Genomic DNA, 23595 nt, shown 5'->3' with positions numbered 1-23595 from the left:
TTTGCTGTGGGTTTGTCATAGATAGCTTTTATTATGTTGAGGTATGTTCCTTCTATTCCTGCTTTCTGGAGAGTTTTTATCATAAATGGATGTTGAATTTTGTCAAAGGCCTTCTCTGCATCTATTGAGATAATCATATGGTTTTTATTTTTCAATTTGTTAATGTGGTGAATTACATTGATTGATTTGCGGATATTGAAGAATCCTTGCATCCCTGGGATAAAGCCCACTTGGTCATGGTGTATGATCTTTTTAATGTGTTGTTGGATTCTGATTGCTAGAATTTTGTTGAGGATTTTTGCATCTATGTTCATCAGTGATATTGGCCTGTAGTTTTCTTTTTTTGTGACATCTTTGTCAGGTTTTGGTATCAGGGTGATGGTGGCCTCATAGAATGAGTTTGGAAGTTTACCTTCCTCTGCAATTTTCTGGAAGAGTTTGAGGAGGATAGGTGTTAGCTCTTCTCTAAATTTTTGGTAGAATTCAGCTGTGAAGCCGTCTGGACCTGGGCTTTTGTTTGCTGGAAGATTTCTGATTACAGTTTCAATTTCCGTGCTTGTGATGGGTCTGTTAAGATTTTCTATTTCTTCCTGGTTCAGTTTTGGAAAATTGTACTTTTCTAAGAATTTGTCCATTTCTTCCACGTTGTCCATTTTATTGGCATACAATTGCTGATAGTAGTCTCTTATGATCCTTTGTATTTCTGTGTTGTCTGTTGTGATCTCTCCATTTTCATTTCTAATTTTATTGATTTGATTTTTCTCTCTTTGCTTCTTGATGAGTCTGGCTAATGGTTTGTCAATTTTATTTATCCTTTCAAAGAACCAGCTTTTGGCTTTGTTGATTTTTGCTATGGTCTCTTTGGTTTCTTTTGCATTTATTTCTGCCCTAATTTTTAAGATTTCTTTCCTTCTACTAACTCTGGGGTTCTCCAACTCTTCCTTTTCTAGTTGCTTTAGTTGTAGAGTTAGGTTATTTATTTGACTTTTTTCTTGTTTCTTGAGGTATGCCTGTATTGCTATGAACTTTCCTCTTAGCACTGCTTTTATAGTGTCCCACAGGTTTTGGGTTGTTGTGTTTTCATTTTCATTAGTTTCTATGCATATTTTGATTTCTTTTTTGATTTCTTCTGTGATTTGTTGGTTATTCAGAAGTGTGTTGTTCAACCTCCATATGTTGGAATTTTTAATAGTTTTTCTCCTGTAATTGAGATCTAATCTTAATGCATTATGGTCAGAAAAGATGCTTGGAATGATTTCGATTTTTTTGAATTTATCAAGTTTAGATTTATGGCCCAGGATGTGATCTATCCTGGAGAAGGTTCCATATTCTTGTCTGGGAAATCTTGTGGACAGAGGAGCCTGGTGGGCTACAGTCCATGGGGTTGTAAAAGAGTTGAACATGTCTTAGCAACTAAGCAACAACAGCAGCTACTGAATTGGTATAAATCGAAAGAAAAATGATTCAATATGCCTTAAATAGTCATTGCACAATTCTTACTGCACTCAGTGTGCCTTGCTTAAAAGGTTTGGTACTACATCATAAAGGAGCTGTTTATATAGGGACTGTGAATCTCATCTTTGTATAACAGTTGATGCTCAGTAAATATTTGTTGAATGTAGTTGAATTTAAAGTGTGAGGAGATAAAACATGGCAGACGGTTTTCAGTATGGACAATACAATAGAAAAAGGAAATAATCCAAATTATATCTGTTGAATGTCAAACCCTAGATTAGCAAACCTCAGATATCTTATTGTTAATACACACAATTGCCTGCTTGTGTTGGCTGAATGCATTAGCCTCGATTATGTAGGTAAGGCCAATTTATTCATAAATAAATTTTATAAATAAATAAATATTATAAAATAAACAAATATTATAAAATAAATAAATAAATATTATAAAAGCATAAATAAATACTATAAAAGCAAGGCAGGAGGCTTAGTGTGAGAGACAGAGGTGTGATGCTGGCTGCGGAAATTAGAACAGTGCACAGCCAGGAGCTGAGGAACAGGGATGGCCTCTAGGAGCTCCAAAGAGTTAGAAAACCAGCTTTCTTCTAGAGCCTCCAGAAGGAAGGCACACAAACCAAGAAGTTGATTTTAACCCAACCAGAATGATTTTGGACTTCTGGCATATATAACTGTAATATAAGTTTGTGTTGTTTTAAGCTCTGAATTTTGTGCTCATTTGTTACAGTGTCAAAGAGTAGTTAATATGCTGCTTATTTGTTCATTCATTCAGCTCTGGTTTCAGCCATTGACTGTTGTTCCAGACACTCTCATACCTCCACTTAGAACACCCCTTCCATCCATCTACCTCGACCCTATCTTGTTCTTCAAAAGTAATTTAAACTATCACTTCCCCTTTGGAGTCTTTGCCTGCCCTGGCCCCTCTACTGTCCAGCACCTCTGAGCACATCTCCTTTGCAGCATTTACCACACTTGAGTTGTAATCATTGATCACTGTATTCCTTCCTGTTGGTACCACTTTGCTAAGTTCTTGCTTAAGCAAGCAGCTTTGTTACTTGTTCCTTACTTATTTGCCAGGTCCCTCCAGCATAACAAGGTGACAGAGAAGGGGTTGAATCCTCTGTGTTTGTACACATGCACACACGTGTCTTCCCTGCATGTTTCATATCAGTACACAGTGTTCCCCCAAAAGCAGCATCAAATGAATGCTCATTTTAAAAAGAATGAACCAGTCTGCTTTGTAACAACTCACTTCTCAAATTGTCAAAAGAGTAAACATGTATGATGTTACTATAACATGTTTTTATTATACTATTTACTAAGCTGCTATAAGAAATTAAGCTCACTTATTCAGTTTTGTTCTTGAGGAGGAACTCTGAATAGTGCTTTTTTCTAGTCAAAATTACCTAGTTTTCAGACTGATAGATCTTTCGCTTCAGCCATCAGACACAGTATCCAACACAGCAAAACTTGTTTATCACTTGACATGTATGAATCAGCTACGTACTGTGTGCAATTGCTTGGGACATGGAGAAGCAAATGAATAAACCAAAACTTCCAGTTTGCAGACAGGAAGAGAGGCAAGTAAATACTACAAAACAGAACACTATAAAGAAAAGAAGTAACATAATGGTAAAGAAGTTAGTTATTTTTTCTTTGGAGTAGAAAACCAGTCTTCAATGAGACAGATGGTGGTTTGACATGAGTTTGAGTAAATTCTGGGAGTTGGTGATGGACAGGGAAGCCTGGCATGCTGCAGCCCGTGGGGTCGCAAAGAGTCAGACACGACTGAGCAACTGAACTGAACTGATGGTGGTCAACAAAAGAATAGGTGATAGTAGTTAAGAACCAGTACTTGAGGGACTTCCCTGTTGGTCCACAGTGCAGGAGACATGGGTTTGATCCTTGGTTGGGGAACTGGGATCCCACGTGCCATGGGGCAACTAAGCCGGCGCACCACAACTACTGAGCCTACACACCACAACAAAAGATCCCACGTGCCACAATAAAGACCTGATTCAGGCAAACAAAAATAAATGACTTTTTTAAAAAAGAAAAAGAACCAGGACTTTACATTTAAATGGAAACGTATTCAAATCTAGTTCCACTGCTCCCTATGTGCCCTTGGACAAATTACTTACCTGCCCTGAGCCCAGCTTGCTCCTCAGTGTTAAAAAAAAAAAAAAAGGCAGGGGTGGAGGAATAATAGGCATACTCTCTCACGAGGTTATTATGATAATTAAATAAAATTCATAGAAAATGCCTAACCTGGTGCCAGGCACCATGGCAAGCAATTAATGCATTGTTGTTGTTTAGTCGCTAAGTCATTTGTGACTCTTGCAACCCTGTGGACTAGCCCACTGAGCTCCTCTCTCCATGGAATTCTCCAGGCCAGAATACTGGAGTGGGTAGCCATTCCCTTCTCCAGGGGATCTTCCCGACCCAGGGATTGAACCCAGGTATCCCACATTGGCAGGTGGATTCTTTACCCGGAGGGAAGCCTAATTAATGCATAGTGGCTATTATTTATTTAAAACAGTGAATAACATTTCTGAATTACTCAGACAGTAAAGCGGCTGCCTGCAAGGCAGGAGACCCGGGTTCGATTCCTGGGTCGGGAAGATCCCCTGGGAAGAAAATAGCAATCCACTCCAGCACTCTTGCCTGAAAAATCCCATGGACGGAGGAGCCTGATAGGCTACAGTCTATGGGGTCGCAAAGAGTCGGACACGACTGAGTGACTTCACTTTCACATGTTGTTAAAAAAGAAAATTCACTCTACAAATACTGGGAAAATGCAGAGGATGCTGTTGTGCTTCACATTCCTCCTCCTGACTAAGGAACTCATTCTCCCAGGAGCTGCCAGGAGTTTGGCTTCTGAAGGCTCACAGCTGATTCCCCTTGAGAAATTTGACTCTGAATTACTTCAGCTACCGTTGCACTCCCTGCTGGTCAAGCAGGAGACTCAAAGCCAACCCTCTCATTTCAATTTGGAAGAATTTTTTTTTTTTTTAGTTTTTGTAAACAATTTATTTTATATTGGAGTATAGTTAATTTACAATGTTGTTTTAGTTTCAAATATACAGCAAAGTGATTCAGATATACATATACATATATCCATTCTTTTTCAGGTTCTTTTCCATATAGGTTATTACAGAATATTGAGTAGAGTTTCCTCTGCTATACAGTAGATCCTTGTTGTTTATTTTTAAAAATTTACTTATTCTTTAATTGAAGGATAATTGGTGTACAGAATTTTGTCCTTTTCTGTCAAACCTCAATGTGAATCAGCCATAGGTATACATATGTCCCCTCCCTCTTGAACCTCCTTCAGTTTTTAAGCTTTATTTATTTATTTTGTTCCCTGGTAGCTCAGCTGGTAAAGAATCCGCCTGGAATGTGGGAGACCTGGGCTTGATCCCTGGATTGGGAAGATTCCCTGGAGAAGGGAACGGCTACCCACTCCAGTATTCTTACCTGGGTAATCCCATGGACAGAGGAGCCTGGCGAGCTACAGTCCATGGGGTTGCAAAGAGTCAGACACGACTGAGTGACTAAGCACAGCACATTTTAAAATTTTAATTGGAGGATAATTACTTTACAATATTGTGATGGTTTTTGCCGAAGGCCCACCCCAACCACAGAGCTCCCTTAAGTGGCTGAGGCATCTGTGGAAACCTCTTTGGCTTTCATCATTCCCTCGCAGAGGTTGTTCCCAACAGGCCCCTATAAACTTGCTCACCAGTCTCCATCTCAGAGTCACCCTCCTCAAGGCAGCTGAATTAACTCAGTCACCGGTTGTATGGTCAGGGCACTGCTGTGGAGCAGGGTAGGCAAACTTCTTTTGTGAAAGGAAAGATAGTGGTTTTGGCTTCGGTTGACCACATGTTCTCCATGACATTTACTGAGCTTTGCCTTTCTAGTGTGAAAGCAGCCATAAAGAATACAGAAATGAATAGATATGGCTTTGCCCTAGTGAAGCCTTGTTTAATGGACACTGGATTTGAATACCATAATTCTCATGTCATAAAATATTCTTCCTTTTATTTTAAAATGGCTGAAAAAATTCTTAGCTCATGGAGTTCAAAGATTGTAACTAGGTGTATTGTGGTCATCATTTCATAATATGCAAATAGCAAATCATGTGCATGTAAAACTAACGTGTTATATGCAGATTGTTGTTGGTGCTGTTGTTTAATCAATACGTTGTGTCTGACTCTTTGTGACCCCATGGACTGTAGCCCACCAGGCTCCTCTGACCAGTGGGATTCTCCAGGCTAGAATACTGGAGTGGGTTGCCATGCCCTCCTCCAGGGGATCTTCCCAACCCAGGGATTGAATGCGCACGTGTCTCCTGCATTGTTAGACAGATTCTTTACCACTGAGCCACCGAGGAAGCCCTCTCAATAAAAGAAACAGGTGGAAGGCTAGATTTGGCCAATGAGTCATCATTTGCAAGTCCTTGAACTAGAAGAATTAAGTGGAGCAGTGGGACTCTCATGAAGCTACCATTCTAGTGCATGAATTTACAGAATTTGACACCATGAGATCCTAGAGCTTGTAAGAGAATACAAAAGACCCCTTCCTGCCTCCAGAAGGGACAAGAGAGCATGTAGAAAAAGAAGAGAAAAATGGGAAAAATAAGATGTATAATTCCTTTTCAAGCTTAGTACCACCAAGAAAATCAAACACGGCAAAATAAAGCAGTAGTTTAATATTCACTATGTGGTATTTTTCATTTTAGAAAACTTCATCCCCCCAGTAAACAGAATTAGATTTGAGTGGCTGTATTTGAGGTTATGCTAAGTAATCATTAAAAAATAAAAACACAATTGCAATTTGCTACTATTTTCATCTTTATAAAGAATATATTTTTAAATGATATGGTATAGGATAGGGAAAATAGATACAAATGTATTTTTTGAAAACTGTTTGAACCCGTCTTTCTACCCAAATGTAGCAGCCTTCAGTGGTCCGTTTCCCTCAAGAAGAAACAACTTGGAGGATTTTCCTTGGGTGACAAACATATTCTTAACTCACTACCCTGAAACCTTTGGCTTTTAGTTTTGCCATGGTGTGCATTCTTCTTTTTTAAATTTATTTATTTATTTTAATTCAAGGATAATTTCTTTACAGAATTTTGTTGTTTTCTGCCGAATATCAACATGAATCAGCCATTGGTATACATATGTCTCCTCCTTCTTGAACCTCCCTCCTATCTGCCTCCCCATCCCACCCCTCTAGGTTGATACAGATCCCCTGTTTGAGTTCCATGAGACATACAGCAAATTGGCATTGACTATCTATTTTACATATGGTAATATAAGTTTCCATTTTACTCTCTCCATACATCTCACCCTCACCTCCCCTCTCCCCTTGTCCATAATTCTGTTCTCTAAGTCTGTTTTTCCATTGCTGCCCTGCAAATAAATTCTTTGATACCATCTTTATAGATTCCATATATATGCATTAATATATGATATTTATCTTTCTGACTCACTTCACTCTGTATAATAGACTGTAGGTTCATCTACCTCATTAGAACTGACTCAAATGTGCTCCTTTTTATGGCTGAGTAATATTCCATTGTTTATATGTACCATAACTTCTTTATCTATTCATCTGTCAATGGACATCTAGGTTGCTTCCATGTTTTAGCTATTGTAAATAGTGCTGCAATGAACATTGGGATACATGTGTCTTTTTCAGTTTTGGTTTACTCAGAGTACATACCTAGGAGTGGTATTGCTGGGTCATATGGTGGTTTTATTCCTAGTTTTTTAAGACTCTCCATACATTGTGTGCATCCTTACTTGGTTTGTCTTCTTTTTCCTTTTCTTTATTCCCTTATATGAATCATACCTTCTTTTTTGATCATTTTTATTTTTGCTTTGTTGCTGTACAGCCCTCACTTGGAAGTCATTATAGCTCCTCTCCCCACATTCCTTCACATGTAATATTATAAGATTTCCTCTTAATCCATACCTGGCCTGCAACCAACGTTTTCTTCTCTACCCCTTGCCAACCCCTTCCTGCACATTCTCAGAATAAATGAATACTTGTTGCTTAGGGTTTTAGTAGTTGAGAAAGAGCAATGGAAGCACCCTCTCTATGGATTCACGTTGCTATACTGAGAAATATGGAGACTCGGTGTGCTGATTTCGGTTGACCCATACTGTAATAGGCGGTTAATGACAATATCCCTGGCTTTCGAGATCTCCAGGTTCTTCTCTATAGAGACTTGAATACTAATTTGGTCCACGTTTGTCATGATGAGTTCAGATGCCAGAATCTGGGTAGGTGAACTGTCATGAAACCCAGTGTCCATAAAGTACTGCTTATACAACTCCACCAGCTTCTGCTCCAGGTATTCATTCAGCACCGCATTCGAAATAGGCTTCTGCATTTGCAGGCTGTTTTTCTCTTTGATGCTGGTTATTCTCCAGTACGATGAATACCGCTGGATAGGGGTGGGTGGCAAGTCGCTGGGCTGAGTGGACATGGAATCCTCCATGGACAAAGGAATCTCAGATGATTTCAGCAAAGGACCATATTGAAAACTACCCTCAGAGGGGAAATCGGTTGTCACTGAATTAATGGCCATCACCTGGCCCCCTGCAATCTGTAAGTCATTGTAATTCTTGCAGATACTCTTGCAGGAAGGTGGGACCAAGTAGGTCTCTCTGCTGGTGTCTCTGTATAGTTCAACTGCAGCCAAGTTTGGGCTTTCATACACAGGATTGGGGTTTGTTTGCAGCACTGTAATTCTCGGATTTCTACTATGTTGGCTCTCTCTTGAATACACTGAAGAAATGACCTTGCCAGAGGATTTGCAGCTCACATAGAGATTTTGGACTTGTGTTTCATCCACGGAGGAATAGGAAAGACTTGTAGCTGCTGTGGCTTCCATCTCCTCTTCCTTTTCCTCAGCCACTTGCTCATTAGAAGATGGATAACTCCACTGGATGTCATTCCGGTACGCAAGTCCACTGAGATAGCCTTCTGACAGCATTCTGGAAAGACAGTGTGTGAATTACAATGGGGGAAAAGAAGATTGGAGTCTCACAATTGGGCAGCTGTACTATCAAAAAAGTAAAGGACAATAAATAAGTTGCTTTCATTCATTCCCCAAGCTCTTGCTCATTCTGTGCCTGCTGTGGTACCAGAGTGCTGGTGTGTGCTGGAGGTATAAAGATGAAATGGACACAGTTCCCTCCTTCAACAAGTTTCTGAGTAACAACCTGGGGTGAAGGAGGAGAGATGACAGGCTATGTCCCAGAGAAGGTGACATTTCAGATAAACTGAAGCCTAGGAGTTCCATCCCTAGTCACAGAGTTATAAGAAATTGATGAGATGGCCTTACATGGCATATATAAGACACTGAGCCTAAGCAGAGAGGGCTGGGGATGTCGACTGAAATTGAATCGTAAAGGGCCTTGGGAGTCGGGCAAGGGCATCTGCCTTCTACCCTGAAGGAAATGGAGCGTGATTGAGTAGCTGCAAACTGGGGAAGCAGCATCACTAGTGGGTTATGAAAAAATGAGGGAATTGGTGGCAGATTCTACTGAAAATGAGAGCTATATCTTACTCATCGTCGTATTTTTATTCTTGGGAGCTAGCGCAGTTGTTTGCCTTGAGGAGGAAATCAAAGGATCCTTAACTTGAATTAAATAATAAACAGCAGTGGCAGGGTATGAAATTAATTCACTGTCAACCTGTCATGACGGACCATGAAGCCTTCGTCTCCCTTTGCTGCCCAGGATGGCTTTCCTGCTCTCGCAGTCCTAGTTTTTACAGTACGTCCTGGAAATGTTCCTGTGTTTGACTGACGTGTTTATCTCTACCCCAGTTACCAAGGAACTTTTCTTACTGTGAGCTTTTCCTCTACCTGCACCGCTCCTGCCACTGTTGGCAGTTGTCACTGATTGTAAGGTGACTAGAATAGGCTGGGGGCTTCCCAAGTGGCTCAGTGGTAAAGAATCCACCTGCCAATGCAGGAAACCCAGATTAGATTCCTGGGTTGAGAAGATCCCCTGGAGAAGGAAATGGCAACCCACTCCAGTATCCTTGCCTGGGAAATCCCATGGACAGAGGAACCTGGCAGGCTACAGTCCGTGGGGCTGCAAAGAGTCAGACATGACTGAGTGACTTAACAGCAGCAGCAGAATAGGCTGGAAGTCCACAGCTGCATTTTCCAAGAAAGACACTCTTAGCAATGGAGCAACAGACAAGAGCAAAGAGAACTGACCTGCTTTGGCCTCAAGGGCTGGGCTTCTAAAACAGACCCATTAATTTGAGCCTGAAAGACAAGTCATATTAGAAAAGGATTATCTTAACCCTAAGGATTCTTTTTTTTAATTTTAGCATCTCTTTTATAGTCATGAAGTTATTTTCCAAGTTAACGTTTTAATTGTATAAAGTTAGTATTATGAATGTAATGTACTTAATGGGCTTCTGTGGTGGCTCAATGATAAAGAATCACCTGCCAAGGAAGAGATGTGGGATCTAGCCCTGAGTGGGGAAGATCCCCTGGAAAAGGAAATGGCAACCCACTCCAGTATTCTTGCTGGGAAGTCTCATGGACAGAAGAGTCTGATGGGCTACAGTCCATAGGGTCAAAAAGAGCTGGGTATGACTTAGCGACTATACCACTACCACCAATGTTTTCAGTGTTTATTTCTTTTGGGGGAAACTATTCCAAAATATGTTCAGCAGATTTATTAATGATTTAAATGTTTACTGTATTCCAGACAGTCATGTACCATGAAGCTACAAAGTTAAAGGTCTTCAACACATACGTGAAGCGATTCTTGTATGCTGGACACACAACAGTAAGAAAATGTTCTTCCCCAAAAAACTTGTGTGGTTCTGTTCTTAACAAACTGTACATCCAGGTGAAAAGGCAAATCTTCTATACATGAGAAGATAATTAACAGAGCAATAAAGTTTATCCTAAGGCTTCCTAGTGAGGCAGGTACCTCATGACCCTCCCACTTCACTGCACCCAGATTGCAAGTGGAGCCTTCTGCCTTCAGGACCTAAGACTATCATTGTGGAAAACCAGAGCAAAACCACATCTCCCAGCTTTTGAGTTGCTAAAGAGTCTTTAGAAAGTCTTGGCAGGAATCATAGTTTTAGAGAAATGAGTTTTGAGATTCCATAACCTGAGCTTTTACACTTCAGAATCCAGAACGCTAAATCCTGGCGGCTCGGTCACTGAGCCAAGTGGCTCAGTGGTAAAGAGTCTGCCTGCAATCCAGGAGACCCGGATTCGATCCCTGTGTTGGAAAGATCCACTGGAGAAGGAAATGGCAACCCACTGCAGTATTCTTCTCTGGGAAATCCATGGATAGAGGAGGCTGGTGGGCTACAGTCCATGAGGTTGCAAGAGCTGAACACAACTTAGCAACTAAGCCACTACCAAATGACTTAGGGCATCATATTGACATATCAACAATAGACTCAGTGGATGGAATCCCCATGGAGGGAAAGAGGATGGTGCCAGATAGAGTGAGGGACCCCTGAGTAGATAAGGCCTGTGCCTTAACCCCCACATAGAACCTGAGCAGCAGGAAGAAAACCAACCAAATGGAATGCCCAGGTGGACCAGCCTAAGGCTGCCTTGTGAAGTCTGCTTGGGTACCAGCATGCTGCCCAGAGCCTGCAAACCTGGTGAAAACCTCCATTGGGGATGGGCAGATTGCAGACATGATAGTTATAGAATGTTAGCCAGGGGCCAGGTGAATGATGAGAACTCACCATGGATGCCCATGTGACTACGTGACAACAGCCAGAAATGTCCCCACCGTGCCACCTCCCTCCCACCCCCAGCATCCCCAGCTGATGCCATGGCTTTATGGAAGCAAGCTGGAATTCAGAGGCAAGCCCAAGCCAGAGGGACCCCCGAAGTGACTGTGATTGCTCAGAATGTGAGCCCAAAAGCAAGATCACACTGAGGGAGAGAAAAGCAAAGATTTTTAGGAAAAGTAATGGATTAGACATAAACCTGTATTCTTTCTCCCCCTCCAAACTTCATTAAAACAATAACAAATGATTTTTTTAATAGAATACATGAGAAAAGGGAGAACAAGAGAAGAGACTAGAGCAGTTATACTTTAGAAACTGGAAAGCAGTAGATCAGGGGTGGATGACTTAGAAAAGCAAATGAAAAACCTAGACCAGTGCAGTCCAACAGAACTTTCTGGGATGATAGATTGATCTACATATGTGCTGTCCAAAATATTAACAGCCATATGTGACTATTAAGCCCTTGAAATGTGGCTAATAAAACTGAATTTCACTAATTAATTAACTTCATTTAATTGAAACTAAAAATACCACATGGCTAAGATATTGGACAGCACAGACTTAGAAGATAGTGAAGGTGATAATGCAAAATCATTCTTGAGTCCCCCTTGTTCCCATTCAGCCATTATCCCAAATCACCTGTTTATCACATTTATTTTTGTATTAAAAAATCATAGTGGAGTCTTCTCTCATTTTATGTGGCTGATGTGTATAAGTTCTCTAGATAACCTCTGCTCGTTCACAGTAGTGAAGGAAGTGGATTTTGTTTTGAGTAATGGCCAAGACCTGGGTTCGATCCCTGAGTCAGGAAGATCCCCTGGAGAAGGGCATGGCAAACCACTCCAGTATTCTTGCATGGAAAATCCCATGGACAGAGGAGCCTGGTGGGCTATATAGGCCATGGGGGTCACAAAGAGTTAGACATGACTGAGCAACTAACACACACATAAAAGCTGCTGCTGCTGCTGCTAAGTCACTTCAGTCGTGTCCGGCTCTGTGCAACCCCATAGACAGCAGCCCACCAGGCTCCCCTGTTCCTGGGATTCTCCAGGCAAGAACACTGGAGTGGGTTGCCATTTCCTTCCCCAATGCATGAAAGTGAAAAGTGAAAGTGACGTCACTCAGTCCTGTCCAACTCTTACCGACCCCATGGACTGCAGCCCACCAGGCTCCTCCGTCCATGGGATTTTCCAGGCAAGAGTACTGGAGTGGGGTGCCATCGCCTTCTCCACACATAAAAGCCTCTTTGCCCCATTTGTTCCATTTGTTATGGGCTGAGAGCTTTGTTGATACCTTAATTCTGATAGAATGAGAGCCCTTCCATAGGGCCCAAGGCAGAACAGTACAGTGGTAGGACCAATGATGGAAAAGCAGAAAATGTGTCCTAATACCAAGGGAAAGAGACACCCATGCCTAAAGGAACAAATTCCTATGAGAAAAGAGTGAGAGAAAAGGTCAGGGAGGTATATTGAGACATGCAAGGCTGAGGACTTTAAGTTTACACTGAAGGCAATACAAACCTCTGGAAGGTAACCAAGGTTTTTCAAGGCGTAATGTGATCTATGAATACAGGGCAAGATGAATGTTAGCGGAATGAAATTGGAGTCCAGGACCCAGGTTAGGGGCTGCTGGATTCATGCCCACCTGAGCTGTTTAGGGGCAGGAGCCAGGAAGAAGGAAGCAGAAAAGGAAGAGAAGCAATGAACTTGAGAGGCCATGACTCCTGGGCTTGGCAGTGAAGGAGAAGACATAACTGCGTCTAGGCATGCTGACAGTTGACATCAGCATTGACCAAAATGGAGAGATCAGGAGAGAGCCAGGAAAGGAGCTGATGGGTTTACTGCAGTTCCTCTTGAGTCAGACTTTTGGCAAGTGAGTGCAGGTGTCTAACTGTGCACTGGAGATTCAAGCAGGGAACTCATTAGAAGGGTTACTGTCAGTCAACAGTGACAGCACCTCCTAAGTGTGGGCCACAGGATTTTCTGTCTGGAGGCTTGAGGAGCCTGTACGGGTAATAATTTCTGTGGGGAAACTGCCTTGAACGGTACAAGGAGGAATGAGCCACAACAAGCTCTGCAGTGTTGATAGTGTCACAGAAACTACAAGAACTTCCAATGTGAGCAGGTCACATTCTAAAAATCCACATTGGACATTGGAAGGTAAAATTTGGTTGCTATGCAGACTCATTAAGGCCAAAAAAAAATTTTTTTGAACTGGTAATCAAGAGACTAGAATTCTAGTTCTGATCTTGCTGTGGTTTTAGTCTAGTTAATAGCAGGTCTATAACAGGGCTAGCTACAACCCAGACACTGTTCTAAGTGCCTTTTATGTACTAAATCAATGAATCCCCACAAAAAATCAAAGATATAGGTACTATTATTCTCATTTTCTATGTATCAGAATTAAGTACTATGTCCATAACCCGCAGGCATTCAAATGCTGGTCTGTTAGAAAACAGAGCCCGCTAGAATCCCCTGGTAGTCCAGTGGGATTCTGGAAGTGGAGTGAGAAGAACTCCATGCTTCCCCTGCAGAGGACCTGGGTTCAGTCCCTGGTTGGGAGCTAAGGTCCCACAAGCTGCACAGCATGGATTAAAAAAAAGGAAAGAAAACAGAGCCCATGCTTGCATGTCACTTAACCTCTCAGAGACTCAACTTCTTATCTGTAAATTGAGAATGTGGGATTCAATTATAGAATCCCCTCAAACTTCAATATTGCATGGGCTTTGGACTATATTAAGGGAAGAAAATAAATGAGGTAAGCATTGCATGTGTCCATGCTTCAGTCGTGTCTGACTCTTTGTGACCGTGTGTGCTGTAGCCCACCAGGCTCCTCTGTCCATGGGATTCTCCAGGCCAGAATACTCGAGTGGGTTGCCATGCCCTCCTCCAAGGGGTCTTTCTGACCCAGGGATCGAACCTGTGTCTCCTACATCTTCTGCATTGCAGGCAGATTCTTTACCGCTTAGCCATCAGGAAGCCCGAGGTATTAACTCAAAATCCATTTCTGAAAATGAGCAGCAGAGGGCAGCAGAGAGCATGCTAGAGCAACTTTTGCAAGATTTTTCTCAAGCTGTGGAGAGAGTAATGTGTGAAACCCCCAAATTATACATATGTTAACTCATTTGATCTTTATAAAAACCCTTTAATGTACCACTAGAATTAAAATAGTACTATGTATCATGACATCTTAAAATTTTAAAACAGAGAAAGTTATTTGGGTTTATTTTGATCATTGACATTTTTCTTAATAAACTTCAGTAATTATAAAATTTTTAGAAGACCTCACTCTTCAAAGTTAATAAAAATATGTACTTCAAATAAATATTTGACTTAAATTTATCCGAGATGGTAAAACTTAAGTCAATGGATTATTTCAATTGTACAAAGATATTTAATCACTTGAATTTTTATTTCTCATCACAGAGAAGATAGAGACAGATACATCTGGAATTTTCCATGATTGAGTAAGAGTTTGAGAGAAAATGGATATATGTGTATGTATGGCTGAGTCCTTTCACTGTTCCCCAGAAACTGTCACAACATTGTTCATTGGCTCTACTACAATACAAAATAAAAAGAAAAAAAATTTTTTTGCAGTGTGAAGGAAAAGACTTTCAAGGACATTTGCAGATGAGATGTTCTAGACAAATTTAGCCTCCATTAATCATTACCAGACAGGGGAATACCAAAATTAACCTGCTGTGCAAATTCACAACTTAGAAATATGTACTGAAGTGCAGCACATTGTTAAATCATTTACTTGGATTTCAGAAGAAATTGTAATATGAATTCTTCCTTCTATATTAACACTTTTCAGAAAACTGTCATTATAACTCTGTACATAGACATACTTTTAATTTACATTCAAACAACACAAGCATGGATTTAAAGAGAAAAACTAAAGAGGGAAGAAACGGTAAGAGGACATTTTTGGAAAAATCCAACTTAGGGTTCAGAAAACATTTTCTATAAATGGCCAAATATTTAATATTTTAGGTGTCTGTCACAACCACTCAACTCGGCCATCATAGCAGGATAGCAGTGAGAGACAGCATGTAAACAAATGGGTGTGGCTGTGTTCCAGTGAAACTTTATTTACAAAAACAGACAAAGGGCCAACTTGACCCACAGGTTATGGCTTGCCTATCCTTGACCTAAATTGAAAAGCAGGTGCAGTAATTGGGATAGGACACAATAATAATCACAGTTGTGTTGGGTGCTTTCCAACCATTACCCCTAATCTTCCAATAGCACTGCGCTGTTAGATGTTATCATCATCCAGGTTTTCCAAATGAGAAAACTGAGATTAAGATAGGACAAATGACCTTCCCAAGATCACAAAGCAAGTAAGTAGAAGAGGCAAGATTTAAGTTCAGATTTTCTAACCCCAAAGTGTATGATCTATTCTTAAAACATTAACTAATGCCTAGTTGAGAGCAGTTAATATTGTACAGTCATGACAAGCAATTAGTCCCTCCAGCAAAAGGGTACCAGTCCTGACTCTTATGTAATAACAACCCTTGCCAAGTAAGGGAAGGAAAATGCAGTGAAATATAGAAAGAAAAGATAAGAATACAGCCAGTGCCCACCGCACAGGGCTACATGTTTGACTCAGTTGTGTATCAGTGTTCATATGTCTTGGAGATATAGAAATAATTTCTACTCTGCTCGTTCTAAAAAAAAAATTTTTTATATAATTGCTTTACAATGTAGTATTTGGTTTCTGCTGTGCAACAGCATGAATCAGCTATATGTATACATATATTCCTCCCTCTTGAGCCTCCCTCCCCCCCCCACCCCTGCTTCCCACCCCTCTAGGTCATCACAGCGCATTGAGCTGAGCTCCCTGAGCTACACAGCAGCTTCCCACCAGCCATCTGTTTTATACATGGTACAGGAGCCTAGGGGGCTACAGTCCTTGAGGTCGCAAAGAACTGGACACGCACACTGTATATATGTCAGTGCTACTCTCTCAATCCATCCCACCTTCTCCTTACCCGGCTGTGTCTACATATCTGTTTTCTATATCTGTGCCTCTATTCCTACCCTGCAAGTAGGTTCATCAGTACCATCTTTCTAGATTCCATATATGTGCATTGATTTACGATATTTGTTTTTCTCTTTCTAACTTCACTCTATATGACAGCCTCTAGGTTCATCCACATTCGTGTGCTCTTTTAATCTAACCATATGGACACTTTCCTTAACTATTCCCACTCCTGCAGCCTGGCATTGCCTTGCCCTTAATTTTATAACCGCAGGGTAATTTAATATTACAGATACCCTGTGTAAATATCAACAGCTCCCCATTACCTCCAGGATAAAGTCCACACATGTTAGGCCCTCATGATACGTGGTTCTTATCTGCCTTCTTCATCTCAATTTCTGCCTGTTCTCACAGGACCCAGGATCCCAGCCATGCTGGACTCCTCCCAGTTCACCCACATCCCATGCCCAACCCAGGCATTCATGCCCTTCTTCCTCTGTCCAAGAGCCCTGTTTCCCTATTCATCCCCATTGCACCACCCCCCATCAAGTCTCATATCTCAACATTCCAGAGTCCCTGGCCATCCATTCAAAATCCTTGCCCCTAAATTAGAAAGAAATTCTAAGTTCTTGTCTCTCCTACCCCAGTATATTTATCAGGATTGCACACAACCTTAGCAAAATCCAGCTGCTACCTTGAACAGTGAAATAAATCATTGAGACAGTCCTTTAAATGGAGTAACTGGCAATAGCAAAAGAAAAGCAGGAAGATGGAGGATTGGTAGGAAGTGGGGGTATTGGGGGATGATACGGTGGCAGAAGAGATCCTGTCCTTGAAAAGACTGTTTGCATGTATGCGAACGAAGACTTCTGAGAAGCTAGGTGGTTGAGACAGTGCAGAAAAGACCTCCATGCTGCTGTTGCTGCTAAGTCACTTCAGTCGTGTCCGACTCTGTGCGACCCCAGAGACGGCAGCCCACCAGGCTCCCCCGTCCCTGGGATTCTCCAGGCAAGAACACTGGAGTGGGTTGCCATTTCCTTCTCCATAGCCACACAAAATTGGAGGCACTGGATGGGACTGCCTCAGGGCATCACGGTATGTAACGTCACAGAAATAGGAACAGGAAAATGTTATTGTCTGTTTCATAGATGATCTTGAACCTAGCTAGTTGGGGTGCAGTTTAGTTCCCACTTGTCAGCAATGCCTGCTTATATAGGTCTGCCTTTTCATGGAAAATAACAGGCGCAACTTATGTTAGCAAATAATTTCTCATAGTAGACATGGAGGTTTTTCTTGCTTGTAGACATGGAGGTTTTTCTTGCTTGTTGACTATGCAGTCACTTCATGTGCCTCCAGGAATGTTTCCCCAGGTCAGATTTGGAGAAGCCGAATTGTCTTTCAAGTAGCTTGGGCCAATTTATTCTCTCACCATCAGTGTCTAAAATTAACTGTTTCCACTGTTATTCTTCAATACACTATTACTTTTTAAAATTTTCCGATCAGATGAGCACATTTATTTTTGCCTCATATTTATAGTGAAGCAAGCTGTCTTGTTAAGATTATATGTAGGTGATATACCAGAAATGTTATTTTTTTATAATGCCTCCATCCCCAAAATACCCTATTTCATCTCTTCATCTCTGTATTTCCCCTATAATCTTAATTTTAGATCCTTTCATTCCAATCTATGTTTTTTTAAAGATCTTGATTTGGAGGACTTGCATATAAACCACTGAAAAGTTATCATTGAAAAACTTGAATATTATTTTGTTCTTGATCTAGTTATAATAATGTAACTATGTTACGTTAGTTTTTTTCCAGTGAATAATACAAGAACTTTACCCAAAACAAGGTGTTTCTTTAGATCTTCTGCATTTTCCTGACTCTTATCTTTGAAAGTAACATGTTCTTTAGAACTGAAAATAACCATTCACTTAATCATACACCTTGGTTTATGTCCCTGTTATTTTATATTCTGTGGCATTTGTTGATGGAGGCTCTAAAATATTCCTCACTTTGTTTCATTTCCTGTTATAAAACATATAATTTGGATTACCAATTCTTCTGTCAAACATGAAGTGATTCTTACTTAATGAGTTAGTTCCCAAAAGTCTAATTTGATGGCTAAAATAATCAAATCAAAAGGCCTCTGTTTTCCATATTAACATCAACAAGTAAATAATTTTCTGTTCAGTTCTACTTAGATCCTTATGAACAAAGAAAACAGCTACTTCCAAGGGCTTTATCTGGATATAAATTTTCTTATTTCAGAAAATATAAATTTTGATGCAGATATATTAGTAAACATATTTTGTCATAGTTTGGATTTTTCTTCATATCCTGTTTTTATGTCTCACAAACAGAAAAATGGAAGCTTATGATCACTTTGAATTACTTTAAAAGTATTTTGATACTAATGAAAGGACTAAAAAATGAGAAAAGCAATCATGATAGAATTGATACCAAATTTCCTTGGTGTTATAATTCTTAATTGTTAATTATATTGTTAATTATGGCTATTTACCAATAACATTTACTTAATTGTAAGCATATCAACCAAATGCAATGCAAGGCTGAATCCTGAATTAAAAAAATGAAAACTCTCTAGAGGACATGTGGATAATTAGAGAAATTTGAATATGGATCTACTATTAGATAATAGTATTATATTAAGATTAAATTTCCTTATCATTATAGTCATGTAGAAGATTACTCTTTTTCTTAGGAGATATGGGTCAAAAATTTGAGGGTACTGTCCTGAAATCAACAATATACTTTCAAATAATTCAGAGAAAACAACAACCTGTGTATGTGTGTGTTTATCTACATATACAGAGAGAGAGAGAGACATAGCAGGAGAAAAATAAATGTGATGAAATGCTATAAGTGACTACTAGAAATGTGTATGCATTACACTATTGAACATGTGTTCATTGATAGAAACGTTTGTTCATTGAAGTAGTTTTTTTCCATTTTTCAATAGGATTGAAACTTTGCAAAAAAATTAGAAGGAAAGTAACTACAGTTAGTTAATGAAGGAAATTTACATTCTGTTGTGCCGATGATGAGCTCAGAGAGACAATATCTTATATATCTAAGATAATCATTAGGTCTGTGGTTGGAAATGTTCTAGTAACTTGAAATAACTATTGAAAACATCACTTTGCTCCAAAATAATAAAATTAGCTCACATGTGTAGATCCCCCAAATTACCATTATAATATGAATGTTTTACACAAATTTGAAATACTCTCCACTCCTTCAGAAAGCTTCTCAAGCTCGGAAACACGAGCTTCTTACAACTGACGTATGCAAAAAAATGGTCTAAAAATATGAGTATGAATATTCTCGTCAAACCAAGTTTATATTCAAGCACATATAGATGTGCTCAAAAAAAGAATGAGCGGATCTAAAGATAATTCAAGCAAAATTCAAGCAAAAGTACTTGTGCATGTACTGTCTTTAATACCAACAGGGAGACTTTTCCCGAATCACCCAGATGGCAATTTGAAAAGCCTCATCACTGTCAATCACATTTACTTTGCATATATCCTGCCACACAGAAAAATGCTTATCACAGCTTCATCCAGCAAATAATTGAGAGTCAAATTGAAATTTATTGTCATTGTATCCATCTCTAAAACTACATTCCTGTGACCAAATTCGAGCTGTGCTGTCCCTGCTAAGGTTTTTAGGCCTTCTTTAAAAAACGCAGATGCTAAACCTGTGTAGAAATTAGCAAACAGGGACTGAAGAAACGGCATAACAAATACTTGATCAGATCAGTACAATTTTAAGTAAAGTAGTTTAAGAAATGTCCAAAATGTGACCATGAGGTAAGAGAAGTGGAGTGTTTGGCTTAATTTCTCTTCATTGTCTAACTCCATTGAATGCTTGCTTACATTCACTTCTGATCTGGTAAATGAGCAAAGCATTTGACATGTCATGAGATTGGAACTGAGTTCTGCTGAACTCAATAAAGTGTGAAGAAAGGGTGAGAAGAGAAATGACAGATAGAGTTCACAATCATAGGGTTTGTTGCCTCCTTTGCTTACCTTCACTAACCAGTCCGTGCCTTTGGTCCTGCAGAAATACCACGATTGACCATATAGAGATGAATAAGCCAGCCAGTGCTTTGACCAGAAACGTTCACAAGCCTTTGGTGAGTCTACTTTCCCTGATAAAACCAATAAACTAAGCTGGTCATTGCCCTTGCCATTCTTTTTATAACTGATCCTATGGAAAAAGTTGTTTTTGCTCAAGTCTGATTTGTGCTAAAGAAGAGTGGGAAGTCCCAAGAAGGGGGGAGGCAATAACTGACAAACCCACATCAAGCCACAGAATAGTGTTTCTTCCCCTTTTTGAAAAATGAAACCTATCTATGAAACTGCCTCTTGTTAAAGTAGTTTATTGCTACATGTTATGTAAGAACCCTTAAACATAAATATATTCCTCTAACAAATTCCCTGGGACCCCTCTCCCAAAAGAGAGCCAAGTCAAAGATGATTTTGCAAATTCCATTTCATCATTAACCTTTAGTTTTTGAGAGGTGTTATTGCTCAGTTGGACTCATAATTTTAAAAATGCAAATGAAAAGTTTTCTCTCTCAAATTAACGAAGGTTTAAAAATTCAATAGTACCCTGAGTGAGCAAGGTTGTGGGGAAGGAGGCACTCTCATACACTATTGGTGAGATTATAAACATTTTCAAAAGGCAATTTTCCAGTATCTGTTATTTTACAAAACTTTAAATATTCATACCCTTTGGCCCAACAATACCATTTCCAAAATTTATCCATAAATTATATTTCCACCTCTACACAAAGATATGTTAAAAGATATTTGTGGCAACATTAAGAAACAACCAAGAAAAAATACTCATAAATACGATATTGTCCAAATACCTGGGAGTATATCCCTACTGTAGAAAATTAGTGAGGTAATTTTATGTCTAATAATAGGAAAAAATCTCCAAGATACATTGTTTCAAAAAAGCATGGAAGACATAATATGCTGTAATTTGTATTTTTAAAGCATAGACTATTTCTATAGGGATATACAAGAAACTAGAAACAACCAATTGCCGTTTGGAAATGAGTCTTAATTTTCTACACTATATCTTTTTGAAGTTTCTACTGTGTATATGTATAACTTTTCCATTTTAAAAAATAATATTTTAAGTCACATTTCATTTTACTGCTCAAACTCATGTCCATTGATTCGGTGATGCCATCCAACCATCTCATCCTCTGTCATCCGCTTCTCCTGCCTTCAATCTTTCCCAGCATTTTCTCACTGGGTCTTTTCCAGTGAGTCAGTTCTTCGCATCAGGTGGCCAAAGTATTGGAGTTTCAGCTTCAGCATCAGTCCTTCCAATGAACATTCAGGACTGATTTCCTTTAGGATCGACTGGTTGGATCTCCTTGCTGTCCAAGGAACTCTCAAAAGTCTTCTCCCACACCGCAGTTCAAAAGCATCAGTTCTTCAGCACTCAGCTTTCTTTATAGTCCAAATCTCACATCCATACATGACTACTGGAAAAACCATAGCTTTGACTAGATGGACCTTTGCTGGCAAAGTAATGTCTCTGCTTTTTAATATGCTGTCTAGGTTGGTCATAACTTTTCTTCCAAGGAGCAAGTGTCTTTTTTTTTTTTTTCTCATTGCCTCTTTGTTCAGGTCTTTATTCAAGCAAGGATCTTTTAATTTCATGGCTGCAGAAATGGGAATACCACTTAATGGGCTTATTTTATTCACCTTTGACCTATGACTTATCTTGAAAAGTTATACCTTTAAAAAGTATACTGTCATTTTATTTCTGTTAGAGTCTTTTTAAATTTGCTACATTATTTCATGGATCATTACTTAGATCCATTTGAAAAGATAATCTCCATGTATGCGCCATAACACAGTTTCTCTATTAGTCCCAAATTTGACTTGACCTGCTACCACTGGAAGGACCAGACTCATTCCTCCAGGGGCAGGTTCATTTGCAGTGTAATCCTGTAAAATCAGGCCTAAGGATGTCATGCATTGGAGAAGGAAATGGCAACCCACTCCAGTGTTCTTGCCTGGAGAATCCCAGGGACGGGGGAGCCTGGTGAGCTGCCGTCTGTGGGGTGGCACAGAGTCGGACACGACTGAAGCGACTTAGCAGCAGCAGCAAGGATATCTCCAGGCTTTTGAAGCCTGTAAAGCATTTAGCTGGAGGAGGTGGTGGGTGGAATTGGGAGATTGGGTTTGACACATATATACCATTGATACTTTGTATAAAATAGATAACTAATGAGAACCTCCTGTATAGCACAGGAAACTATAGTCAATTCAGTATGGTGACCTGAGTGGAAGGAAGTCCAAAAGAGAGGGGATGTATGTATATGTATGGCTGACTCATTTTGTTGTACGGTAGAAACTAACAGAACACTGTAAAGTAACTATATTCTAAAAAAAAAAAAAAATTAAAAACTTAGCTGTAAAAGGTCATAGCAACTTCAGGGCCAAATACTGTTTCATTTTATTCTAGTGTAGGTTCAACCACAACCAGATATACTATGAATATCCTAGAATGGGTCTGACCTACCTCCAGAAACACTTTCTGATGGGATCCCTATGAGGTCACCTGCAGTGCCATGCCATTACTACTCTTTGGGGGGATTCTATCTGCTCTTGGTTGGGTTAAGTCAGATTTATTGTTTTATTCAAATACAAGCTGCCAAATTTTTATTATATTCACTCTTGATTTTGTCTCTTAAATTACTCATTTTATCATCCTTTTCAGCAAATATTTTCTGTAATCAAAAAGTTGGCACTATGTCAAGTTTGCTCTTCTGATAAGACTTGAGCTTATGAATTTGGCTTGGAACTGCTTTCTGTTTGCTGACTTTAATGTAGCAGAGTTACATCCTTTGTAGCTGAAATCTTCTTATACAATTTTCTATACATCTGTTGTACAGCGTATGCCTCTAAATGGATATTATTGCTGTTATTCAGTTGCTTCTCCTGGTGTCAAAACTTCCTCAAAGCTATTTCCATTATGATATCATCCATACTTACCTCACCCCCAATGCTCATGATTTCCCCTGTCCACTCTCTACTCACTTCTAAGTGCTCTTCCCAGCACTTTTCTTCCTTAACATTTAGTCTTTCTGTCATGTTTTACTTGCTAATTGCCAGTTCCAGATAAGAGCCATTATTGCCTTTCCCATAACTAGAGAATAGTATGTATGTGGACATCAAATATATATGTGTATGTATATATGCACATACACACAACTGATCAGTTCCCAAATTTATTCCATCAAACTTCAACTCTTTCAGTTTAAATTCT

The 23595-nt window shown here is 39.7% G+C and overlaps 1 protein-coding gene across 1 annotated transcript; it reads right to left on the bottom strand.

Annotated features, from left to right (window-relative positions):
* Positions 1-7313: 7313 nt before the first annotated feature.
* CXHXorf21 (chromosome X CXorf21 homolog) lies at positions 7314-20562 on the bottom strand. The gene is made up of 2 exons (XM_005700970.2): positions 20325-20562; positions 7314-8486 (listed from the first exon to the last, which is right to left on the bottom strand). The coding sequence occupies exon 2, from the start codon at positions 8483-8485 to the stop codon at positions 7583-7585; it is 903 nt and encodes a 300-aa protein (XP_005701027.1). The 5' UTR covers position 8486; positions 20325-20562; the 3' UTR covers positions 7314-7582.
* Positions 20563-23595: the final 3033 nt, after the last annotated feature.

Source organism: Capra hircus, assembly GCF_001704415.2.
Source record: "Capra hircus breed San Clemente chromosome X unlocalized genomic scaffold, ASM170441v1, whole genome shotgun sequence".
Taxonomy (NCBI): Eukaryota; Metazoa; Chordata; class Mammalia; order Artiodactyla; family Bovidae; genus Capra; species Capra hircus.
The sequence above is the reverse complement of the archived record's forward strand: the minus strand, read 5'-3'. Positions and strand labels throughout refer to the sequence as shown.

What these genes read in the sequence shown, in the direction of transcription:
- CXHXorf21 (XM_005700970.2), bottom strand. Translation starts at nt 8,485, where the DNA reads ATGCTGTCAGAAGGCTATCTCAGTGGACTTGCGTACCGGAATGACATC.